General features: G+C 38.2%; 1 protein-coding gene across 1 annotated transcript in view; it reads right to left on the minus strand.

Annotated features, from left to right (window-relative positions):
* Positions 1 to 894: 894 nt before the first annotated feature.
* LOC110461957 (vacuolar protein sorting-associated protein 18 homolog) overlaps positions 895 to 12,372 on the minus strand; it is a 22,517-nt gene continuing 11,039 nt past the window's right edge. Inside the window, exons 14-29 of the mRNA XM_021515706.1 lie at positions 11,769 to 11,829; positions 11,287 to 11,351; positions 10,465 to 10,600; positions 10,017 to 10,169; positions 9,747 to 9,840; positions 9,496 to 9,569; positions 8,876 to 9,037; positions 7,901 to 8,041; positions 7,442 to 7,573; positions 7,141 to 7,225; positions 3,968 to 4,095; positions 3,342 to 3,463; positions 2,949 to 3,066; positions 2,492 to 2,632; positions 1,742 to 1,800; positions 895 to 1,354 (exon numbers count right to left, since the gene is read on the minus strand). Coding sequence (XP_021371381.1) covers positions 1,291 to 1,354; positions 1,742 to 1,800; positions 2,492 to 2,632; positions 2,949 to 3,066; positions 3,342 to 3,463; positions 3,968 to 4,095; positions 7,141 to 7,225; positions 7,442 to 7,573; positions 7,901 to 8,041; positions 8,876 to 9,037; positions 9,496 to 9,569; positions 9,747 to 9,840; positions 10,017 to 10,169; positions 10,465 to 10,600; positions 11,287 to 11,351; positions 11,769 to 11,829 — 1,735 coding nt within the window. The 3' untranslated portion in view covers positions 895 to 1,290. The remainder of the gene's footprint in view (positions 1,355 to 1,741; positions 1,801 to 2,491; positions 2,633 to 2,948; positions 3,067 to 3,341; positions 3,464 to 3,967; positions 4,096 to 7,140; positions 7,226 to 7,441; positions 7,574 to 7,900; positions 8,042 to 8,875; positions 9,038 to 9,495; positions 9,570 to 9,746; positions 9,841 to 10,016; positions 10,170 to 10,464; positions 10,601 to 11,286; positions 11,352 to 11,768; positions 11,830 to 12,372) is intronic.

The raw sequence follows: 12,372 nt of genomic DNA on the forward strand, positions 1-12,372 counted from the left end.
TGGCCATTTGTTACTAGCCGGTACTATGCCCATTTGTTCCTAGCCGGTACTATGGCCATTTGTTACTAGCAGGTACTATGACCATGTGTTACTAGTCGCCACTATGACCATTTGTTACTAGCCAGTACTATGACCATTTGTTACTAGCCGGTACTCTGGCCATTTGTTACTCGCCGGTACTATGACCATTTGTTACTAGCCGAAACTATGGCCATTTGTTACTAGCCGGTACTATGCCCATTTGTTCCTAGCCGGTACTATGGCCATTTGTTACTAGCCGCCGCTATGACCATTTGTTAGTAGCCGGTACTATGACCATTTGTTACTAGTCGCGACTTTGACCATTTGTTACTAGCCGGTACTATGCCCATTTGTTCCTAGCCGGTACTATGGCCATTTGTTACTAGTTGTACTATGGCTTTTAGTTACTAGCCGGTACTATGACCATTTGTTTCTAGCCGGTACTATGACCATTTGTTACTAGTCGCGACTTTGACCATTTGTTACTAGCCGGTACTATGCCCATTTGTTCCTAGCCGGTACTAAGGCCTTTTGTTACTAGCCGGTACGTACTATGACCATTTGTTACTAGCTGATACTATTTCCATTTGTTACTAGCCGGTAATATGGCCTTTTTTTACTATCTGTACTTTGGCCATTTGTTACTAGCAGGCACTATGCCCATTTGTTACTAGCCGGTACTCTGGCCATTTGTTACTCGCCGGTACTATGACCATTTGTTACTAGTCGCGACTTTGACCATTTGTTACTAGCCGGTACTATGACCCTTTGTTACTAGCCGGTACTATGACCATTTGTACTAGTTTTACTATGGCCTTTAGTTACTAGCCGGTACTAAGGCCATTTGTTACTAGCCGGTACTATGCCCATTTGTTCCTAGCCGGTACTATGGCCATTTGTTACTAGTTGTATTATGGCCTTTAGTTACTAGCCGGTACTATGGCCATTTGTTATTAGTTGTACTATGGCCTTTAGTTACTAGCCGGTACTATGACCATCAACTCCTAGTTGAGGTATTAGCCATCTGTTACAAGATGAGGTTATAACCATTCATTATAAACCGAGGTTATAACCATCCATTATTAGCCAATACAATTGTCATCCGTTCCTTGCCAAGGTTGTAGCCATCCATTACTAAGGTCACAGCCTTCCGTTACAAGCCGAGTTTCTAGCCATCCATTATTAGACAAAGTTACAGCCATCTGCTGCTAACGGAGGTTATAGCCATCCTTTTCTAGCCGATACTATAACACTTGTGACTAGCTAAGGTTATAGCCATCCATTACTAGCCAGGTCCTCTTCCTCCTCCTCGATAAACAGCTTTTCCACAGACCTACACAGGGAAACAAAGGGGAGTAAAAACCACACAATCTATACATTTTTATATATAAATAAAATAAAACGCTGAAGACTAAATTTCGCAATTACTTTTGCCCATCTTGGGGCTCTTCAGGCGATTTTTTTTTTATATATATAAATGTATAAATAGAAGCTTTCTTTCTGAACCATAGAGTTTGGTTGATTTACAGCCTCAAGCTCTACACCCAATGTTGCTTTCCACAAATAATTTGAACTAATGTGTAAATTTAGATTATTGATAACATCAAGGCATTTCACAAAAACGTTTTACTGTACACATTAAGTAATTACATACCTTAACATCCAGTAAGTTGACAGAGTAATGTGAAGACAATACAATCTACATAGTGTCTGTACTCACCTCACCATCAAATCTCCACAGTAGATACACTCAGAGGCCACCAAATCATCCAACGCAGCCTGGCCAAAATAAAAGACATTAGTTATCATCCTCACTTTAAAACCTACCCTAAAAGAAGGTCAGAGTTGGTCAACTATCACCCTAATCTCAATAAGATGATCAATTAACAATCACTCAGAGAGCTAATAATGTTTTGAATTTTTATCTTGAACATGGCTTCTTAGAATGATTTCCATTTCTTTGATAGTATGACCTTGACCTTGGTGACTACATACAGGTATATCATGAAGTTCTATGTCCCTGACCTGATATCCATTATACTGACATTATGACATTGACCTTGGTATCTAGATATGTCATGAAGTTCTATGTCCCTGACCTGATATCCATTATACTGACATTATGACATTGACCTTGGTATCTAGATATGTCATGAAGTTCTATGTCCCTGACCTGATATCCATTATACTGACATTATGACCTTGACCTTGGTATCTAGATATGTCATGAAGTCCTATGTCCCTGACCTGATATCAATTATACTGACATTATGACCTTGACCTTGGTGACTAGATATATCACAAAGTCCCATGTCCCTACCCTGATACCCATTATACTGAGGTTATGATCCTGACCGTGGTGACTAGATATGTCATGAAGTCCTATGCCCCTACCCTGACAGTCATTATACTGACATTATGACCTTGACATTGAATAAGAGACGTATTACTTGGTTGTATTTCCCTTTACCTTGATCTCCATTATTTTTAGGTTGGGACCTTGCCCTTGGCGACTAGACATATTATGTGGTCCTACGTCGTCGTGCTCTGCCAACTTTCTCTGTAAGTCTTCCACATGTGATCGCTTCTTGTTTGATAAATTAGGTACAACCTGACAAACAGACAATACCAATTATTTAATGAGATTAAACACATCAAGTCAACAGAATTCATGTGTCTGATATTTCAAGAATACCTTACAGTGCTCTCATTTTGCAGGACCAAACTCTTATAGCATCAAACTGGAACCAAACTCACTTCCCTTATTAAGCACTCAGATTTACAAAATTGTCTGCATTATTAATTTTTTAGAATTGATGGACTTATTTCTTCGATTGTAAAGACTTACCTCCCCAGATTTACAAAATTGTCTGCATTATTAATTTTTTAGAATTGATGGACTTATTTCTACGATTGTAAAGACTTACCTCCCCTATTAAGCAGTCGGAGTGAAATTTATGTTGACATGGAAACAGGTAAAATCCACGGGTCATCAGAGGGAAACCACAGGCAGCACATTTGTCCACTGACTTCACAAATGCAAACCTGTAAGGTGTTATATTTGGGAAATATGTTGCATTGCCAGATATGACTTTCACATGTACAAAGCTAAAAATGCTGCTACATCATTCTACAGTATATAGATTTGTATATTTGTATCTGGTACTCATCAACAGTTGCTCAATTCTGCTTTCTGTTGGTGTGCTTCTCAGGCTATGTGTTAATCTGTCTAAAATGTATTGATGTTACTTTTTGTTGGATATCTATGTAAAAACATAGATAAAAAGAACATGTAATTAAAATATAAAATACGTTCTTACTTGTTGCGAAAGCCCTGAATTTCCTTCCTGATCTCCTCTGCACTACCTGTCGCCTCGTCCATCTCCTCCTTGAGAGCTTCTATATGTTGGTTATACTCCTTCAGTGAGGTGATGATGGCATCCTGTCAAATCAATACCATTATTTAGTGCCCTCGATATTTCCTCATCACTAATTTCTCTCTGAGCTACACAAGTGTAAGCCTGGTCATACTGTAAACTGTAGACGAAAGCTACTCTTGGTTATATACCACCATGTTTTTCTAATGTAGATACTCACTTGCATCTTAAACAGAAATCCAAATAGTTTTACAACTGGCTTTGACTGAGATTGGTTATGGTAGCCAACTTGTTACAAGGTTGGTCAAAGTAGCCTATTTGCTGAAGGATTGGTTACAATAGCCTACTAGTTACTGGATTGGTCATGATAGCATACTAGTTACAAGCCTAGGATAGTATGATGGTCTGCTTCCTACTAGAAAGGAAGTGGTAGCCAACTTGTTAAATGGTAGTGTTAGATACTACCATAGGTTGTTTCCACCTTACTTTAATGTTTGTAAGAATTGCTCCACTGTTTAGAAATGAATTAAAGCTACACTGTGAAACGAGAGATCTTATAGCCTGCATACCTTGAAGTGGTCAATGGTGACAAAGTCAGGAAAAAATGGCAGGATGTCTTCTATTTTGAGGAGGTCACAATCATGGAGGAACTCCATTGCTCTCTTGACATCTTTCTCCTCCTCCACCACATGTCGGGCTATAAATAGACCAGGTTCAGACCATTCATGTTAATAGCTAGTGGGAACATGTCTGGCTATAAATAGACCAGGATCAGACAATTCATGTTAAGAGCTGGTGGGAACATGTCGGGCTATAAATAAACCAGGATCAGACAATTCATGTTAAGAGTTGGTGGGAACATGGGCTATAAATAGACCAGGATCAGACAATTCATATTAATAGCTAGGGGGAACATGTTGGGCTATAAATAGACCAGGATCAGATAATTCATGTTAAGAGTTGGTGGGAACATGGGCTATAAATAGACCAGGATCAGACAATTCATATTAATAGCTAGGGGGAACATGTCAGGCTATAAATAGACCATGATCAGAAAATTCATGTTAATAGCTAGGGGGAACATGTTGGGCTACAAATAGACCATAATCAGACAATCCATGTTAAGAGTTTGTGGGAACATGTTGGGCTATATAGACCACGATCAGACAATTCATGTTAAGAGTTGGTGGGAACATGTCGGGCTATAAATAGACCATGATCAGACAATTCATATTAAGAGTTAGTGCAAGTTGGGCTATAAATAGACCATAACCAGACAATTCATGTTAATAGCTGATGAGAACATGTCATGCAATAAATAAACCACGATCAGACAATTCATGTTAAGAGCTGGTGGGAACATGTCGGGCTATAAATAGACCAGGATCAGACCATTCATGTTAATGGCTAGGGGGAACATGTCGGGCTATAAATAGACCAGGATCAGACAATTCATGTTAATAGCTGGTGGGAACATGTCGGGCTATAAATAGACCAGAATCAATTCATGTTAATAGCTAGGGGGAACATGTCGGGCTATAAATAGACCAGGATCAGACAATTCATGTTAATAGCTGGTGGGAACATGTCGGGCTATAAATAGACCAGGATCAGACAATTCATGTTAAGAGTTGGTGGGAACATGGGCTATAAATAGACCAGGATCAGACAATTCATATTAATAGCTAGGGGGAACATGTCAGGCTATAAATAGACCATGATCAGAAAATTCATGTTAATAGCTAGGGGGAACATGTTGGGCTACAAATAGACCATAATCAGACAATCCATGTTAAGAGTTTGTGGGAACATGTTGGGCTATATAGACCACGATCAGACAATTCATGTTAAGAGTTGGTGGGAACATGTCGGGCTATAAATAGACCATGATCAGACAATTCATATTAAGAGTTAGTGCAAGTTGGGCTATAAATAGACCATAACCAGACAATTCATGTTAATAGCTGATGAGAACATGTCATGCAATAAATAAACCACGATCAGACAATTCATGTTAAGAGCTGGTGGGAACATGTCGGGCTATAAATAGACCAGGATCAGACCATTCATGTTAATGGCTAGGGGGAACATGTCGGGCTATAAATAGACCAGGATCAGACAATTCATGTTAATAGCTGGTGGGAACATGTCGGGCTATAAATAGACCAGAATCAATTCATGTTAATAGCTAGGGGGAACATGTCGGGCTATAAATAGACCAGGATCAGACAATTCATGTTAATAGCTGGTGGGAACATGTCGGGCTATAAATAGACCAGGATCAGACAATTCATGTTAAGAGTTGGTGGGAACATGGGCTATAAATAGACCAGGATCAGACAATTCATATTAATAGCTAGGGGGAACATGTCAGGCTATAAATAGACCATGATCAGAAAATTCATGTTAATAGCTAGGGGGAACATGTTGGGCTACAAATAGACCATAATCAGACAATCCATGTTAAGAGTTTGTGGGAACATGTTGGGCTATATAGACCACGATCAGACAATTCATGTTAAGAGTTGGTGGGAACATGTCGGGCTATAAATAGACCATGATCAGACAATTCATATTAAGAGTTAGTGCAAGTTGGGCTATAAATAGACCATAACCAGACAATTCATGTTAATAGCTGATGAGAACATGTCATGCAATAAATAAACCACGATCAGACAATTCATGTTAAGAGCTGGTGGGAACATGTCGGGCTATAAATAGACCAGGATCAGACCATTCATGTTAATGGCTAGGGGGAACATGTCGGGCTATAAATAGACCAGGATCAGACAATTCATGTTAATAGCTGGTGGGAACATGTCGGGCTATAAATAGACCAGAATCAATTCATGTTAATAGCTAGGGGGAACATGTCGGGCTATAAATAGACCAGGATCAGACAATTCATGTTAATAGCTGGTGGGAACATGTCGGGCTATAAATAAACCAGGATCAGACAATTCATGTTAAGAGTTGGTGGGAACATGGGCTATAAATAGACCAGGATCAGACAATTCATATTAATAGCTAGGGGGAACATGTCAGGCTATAAATAGACCATGATCAGAAAATTCATGTTAATAGCTAGGGGGAACATGTTGGGCTACAAATAGACCATAATCAGGCAATCCATGTTAAGAGTTTGTGGGAACATGTTGGGCTATATAGACCACGATCAGACAATTCATGTTAAGAGTTGGTGGGAACATGTCGGGCTATAAATAGACCATGATCAGACAATTCATATTAAGAGTTAGTGCAAGTTGGGCTATAAATAGACCATAACCAGACAATTCATGTTAATAGCTGATGAGAACATGTCGTGCAATAAATAAACCATGATCAGACAATTCATGTTAATAGCTGATGAGAACATGTCGTGCAATAAATAAACCATGATCAGACCATTCATGTTAAGAGTTGGTGCAAGTTGGGCTATAAATAGACCATAATCGGTCAATTTATGTTAATAGCTGGTGGGAACATGTAGGGCTATAAATAAATCATGATCACACAATTCTTGTTGCTTATGGAAATTTGTATATTGATATATTAATATATTGAACAATTAATTAGAGGTTGCAAAATGTCGTTAAACAATGATCAAGCTAATCACCTTCTGAACAACTGGGCCCAGATCTCTTATGCTACACTTTAAACATTACAATCAATGAAAGCCAAATTCCATCGCATTATAAAAAGTTTTATGCTTCATAAACAAGTGAAACCTAGATCAACTGACCTATCCTGAGCCAGAGTTTCTTTCGGAGGTCTAAATCATCCTCATCTGGTTTGTCTGCCTGACTTTTGGCCAATTCAACATCCACCTGTAATCAAAACAAAAACAATTTTCATGCAATTGATATTTTATGCACTTGACCATGCCAATCAGCATGTAAATTAAACAAAAATAGAAAACAATAAAGGAAGCTCCAAATTCAATGTCATTTGACAGATGTGCAAGGACTACTCATATAAAATGAAAGTCATGACATTAGGAAATGATGACCCTCAGAAGTAGAGTGGCCTTTGGTGCGACTTACAGCCAGGGCGAGGTCAACAGCCTCCTCATACAGTCCCATCAGGGAGTAGATGTGGACACAGGCCTTCTTATGATCATGTTCTGCACACAAGCGCAGGGCATACTTCAGGTCATAACAGATACTCTCCGGGTCCTGTCAACACAAACATGTTAATTTATGCCTTAGTCCATATATAAACATGGATCAAGTATATGCTTTCCGAAGTTAAAGAGTAGAGAAAATAGGGAATTAGCAATATAAGCTTCTGATTAAGTAATACCTGGCACTCCACTTTATCATGCAGGTGAATATGGCAAATAAGATAAAATTGTTTCCACTGGAAAAGAAGTATTTTATACCTAGCAAAATGATGTTATTTGACTTTGACCTCTGACTTTCCAACTCAAAAACCCTGCATCTGTAGGTAGGCCATCAGTTTGTCAGGTTGTAGTAACACTTTACTTCTCATGAAATACTTACTGTACCCTGCATCTGCAGGTAAGTCATCAGTTTGTCTGATTGTAGCTTGGCATATAGAGACAGGAGGTAGTTGTGGATAGCTTGCTCCTTGTTCTGCATTTCCTGAATACAGAACTCAAGGTAGCGTATTGCCTCGTTACCCTGAAGGTATAAAAGGTATAAAAACAACATTATAAACATCTTACATCGTCTAACACTTCCCGAAGATCAAACCAAGATGCCTAAGTGGCCTGTATCCCATGTTATTTAGTGTTTTGTCAGGGTCATGAGAGACAAATTTGTTTTGAATTCTGCTACATAAAGATTGACAAACATTTGTATTAACTGAAATCAAAATTGGCTTGGCGGAATTTGTTGAAGAACCAATTAGTAGTGGGGTTTTTCAAAGAAACTTGATGTTAAAATATTGATAGTTTATAACAAATTTAGTGTGAAGTGTTTGGATGTCAAATAAAATATAGACCAGTTGGAAAGATACCCTAAGGAAGCTGCCACTTTTCTTTACAAACAAAAATAAAGATAAACCAGAAAACTTCACGAGGTCAAGAATGCCCCCTCTCCCTGGCAAAGTTGTGTCATTGGTTGACAGATTTTGTGACCTTGGCCTTGACCCTAATCCCTGAAATAGGACCTTGGTTTTATAGTATTTTGTTTAACATCCTTTTTAACAGCTATGGTCATTTAAGGACATAAAAATAGGACCCCGTTTTAGTTATTCTCAGACTTGACCTTTATATAAAGTTTGATCAAAATCTGCTAGGAAAAATGCCACTAGAGTGATGTTCCTGAAAAATTTCTATAAATAGTAACAGTGACCTTGGTCTTGAACTTGAAGCCCTAAAATACAAACTAAATTGAGGTATTCATGTACTTGACTTATGTAAATAGTTGGATCGAAATTAGCTAAAAATGAAGTTACTAGAGGGATGAGAATGAATTGAAATCGGTTGGACATTGGTAGCACTATATGCTGACCTGCTGTCTGTATCTGTTATGGTCGTACTGTACGAGAGCCGGGATGAGACGGAGGGGTTCCAGGTTTCCCTTCTGTTTGATCCAATCCGTGACCGTCTCCTGTGGGATGTTCTGCATCAACAGGGGAGAGAACTTGTAGAATAGGTCCACATCTCCCGAACACTGCAAATAATGGCAGACAAATCAGTGAGGCTATTAAACACTTCAAGTAAATGATTTGGTGAGAACTTCAAAGGCTGATGAGACATGATTTGTGAGTTCTTCAAAGGCTGATGAGACATGATTTGTGAGAACATTGAAGGCTGATGAGACAATTTTTGTGAGAACTTTTAAGGCTAAGGAGACATGACTTGTGAGAACTTCAAAGGCTGATGATACATGATTTGCGAGAACACTGAAGGCTTATGAGACAATTTTTGTAAGATCTTTGAGTGCTGATGAGACATGATTTGTGAGAACATTGAAGGCTGATGAGACATGATTTATGAGAACTTTGAAAGCTGATGCGACATGTTTTATGAGATCTTTCAAGCAGATAAGAGTTACATGTTTTGTGAGAATTGTAAAGGCTTATTAGACTTAAATCTTCTGTGAGAATTTTGAAGGTTGATGATACTTACATGTTTTGTGAGAACTTTGAGGGCATTCTTGTATTCATCATGTTGCAAATAGTGTGTAATCACCTTCTCAAAGTCTGAAATGTATGATGAACAAAGCCATTATAGATACGTTGATGTACCTGAAATTTGAAATGACAGCACAGCTGTAGGTACAAAGTTTGTTTCTACAAATCAAGTTACAAAGCAGTAATAATTCCCTAGTTCGAAAAATCAATAGTCTTGAAAAATGAAACACCAATTACAATGCTTACCTTGCATTAGGAAGGCGAAGAAGACCATATCCTCCACATCTCCGTGACTGGCAATGAGGTCGTACACCACACCACGATTATTACTCACACACTCCTACAGTATAAAGACCAGGGTTATCTCCCATTAACACTGCAACATACACTGTAATATACATTATGCCAGGTGCCACAATTAATATTTTAAAACTTCCTGATCCTGAACCTGTGGCTTGGTAGATGAACTTAACTTGACCTAGAAATACACCCAGATATACACAATTAAGTACTGACCTTTACTCTGCCTTGGTTAAGGAACATTCGGAACTGGTCTTGTAGGTCCTCATATTCCTTTGTTTGGTCGCGGCCAGCCTCCTTCAGCTCGCCAAGCTGGTTCAGATAAATCTCTACCAGCCAGGTCACCAACATGGTCAGCTGAGTCTTGTCCTGTATATACAATTTACACAGAAAAATCATGAGTTCAACTTGATGTGTAAAATATTCTTCCCAAGTCACCTCATATGCATGACAAACCTCTCCTTTGTCACCTCAGATATGCTGGAAACCTTTCCAGGTCAAATCTCATGTCCATATATCTACCTAAGCATGGTTAAGTTATTGCAATGTAAGGTTTAAGATAGTATTGGTGTCACAGCTTTATTTAAGAAATGAAGTTAAAATATAACCAGGCTAAGTTCATGATCCTAGTGACTTAGAGACTTGTTCAGCTTCCTAGATTTACCTGTGGTTTTAGGGACTCGAGCTTCTTAAGGATGAATGACTTGAGGGCATCTTTCTTGTCGAGTTTGATGAACCGGAGGGCTATTTCCTCAAAGGAGTTCTGTGTCTGAGCATACATCATGGCACTTTCCTCGTACCTAGAAATCAGGAATGACTGTAACTAGGTGCATGTACAATACAACTTCAACAAGTTCCTTCACATAAAATTTGTATATGTATGTACTAGCATCAGACTTTGACAACAAATTACAAAAACAAATCAGAACTGTAAGTTTTTCATTGTAATATGCTTCCAACTATAACATTCACAATGAAAATAGATTACAGAGTTAATTTAACAACTGTACACCGGGAAACTTTCGCACAGTCAAATATTCGCCCTTTGCCAATAAAATCTCAGTTTGGTCAGTGTTAATTTGGCCCTTCACAGGTCATTACTGCCCTTCACATGTCATTACTGCCCTACTGCCCTTCACCTGTCATTACTGCCCTTCACATGTCATTACTATTTATTGTATTTTGTGTACTAATATTTGCTGTCATGATAAAGTCACCCTAATTGGGGAGGGCAAAAGAGACGAAAGTTAACTGCAACGGAAAATTTCCGGTATACAGTACCTTGTATACTGATTAAATGTAAAATGTTTTAATGAAATCTAAGGAGTGCTTGAGAAGAAGTAATCTGTATATACAACATATGCTCCAATCTACAGACAGATAAATGGACAGACACCCTGATTCTGGGATATGATTTTATGTGAAGCGTATGAAATAAAATTCAAAGAGTTGTGTCATATAACATACCTACTCTGCCTGTACCTACCTATCATTGGTAAATAAATACTCGGCCTGTTTGGTCAGTACACGGTCCATCTGGGCCATGTTGTCCTGCAAGTAAATCCAAAGTGACACAATGATGAATCAACTTGCTTGACATCTTAGAAATATAAAGACATGACGGAAACACTGGTATCAAATTTAAATGTGCACCATCATGATAAAGTTAAATGACTCAAAGTTTCCTATCTACAGAAACATGTAACACATTACTCATGTCTAGACCTTAATAATGTACAGCAATGATAACGGTTTACAATGATAATATATATAATGAACTTTACAGAATGTACAAACTCATTTGCACTTCTCTGAGCAATTTTAGACTATAAATTAAAGACAATATTTATAGAAACATATCTTATAATGCGTCATCTGCAATCTACTGAGTTATTGATAACCAACAAAATTAAGTTTCATTTTCATATGTGCAAATCATTGATGCTAATGAGGTGAAAAAATACACACCCGACAATATTCTTTGGCGAGGTCAAACTGGCCCATGTCAAGGTACATCTGCCAGACATCCCTATGGAGAAACATATCATCATGTTCAGGTCATCAGAACATCCACCCGTACAAAATTAACATAACACAAATACACAAGGAGAAATACATTATCGTATGTTAATATCATCAGAAAACTCACAGGTGCAACAGTCAATTAACCAGAATTATAGATCGAGGATATTAACAAGAGGCCCATGGGCCTTAACGGTCACCTGATATATTTATACAGAGAGTTGATTTTGTTTTTAACATGAAGAGAAATGTTATTCAAAGTGACAAAAAACAATAAAACCACCTTACTCAATATCTAGCATACAGATTTCAGACTAAAAAGGATTTGAAACTAGCACCTACAGCCCTTGGGGGTAGGGCTGGCTCAAAATTTTCAAAGTATCAAACTGTCAATTCAAGGTTATAATTCCAATCAAGTTATTAACATGTAATATTCAAAGTATCATTTGTCATTATAAACCATAATAAATTTTGCCCCCCCCCCCTCCTTCCCCAGGGGGTAAACGTGAGACCCTAGGGTCATAAACCTTAAGACCCTTCCATCTATGAA

Source organism: Mizuhopecten yessoensis, unplaced genomic scaffold (assembly GCF_002113885.1).
Source record: "Mizuhopecten yessoensis strain PY_sf001 unplaced genomic scaffold, ASM211388v2 scaffold10711, whole genome shotgun sequence".
In the NCBI taxonomy this organism is placed as follows: domain Eukaryota; kingdom Metazoa; phylum Mollusca; class Bivalvia; order Pectinida; family Pectinidae; genus Mizuhopecten; species Mizuhopecten yessoensis.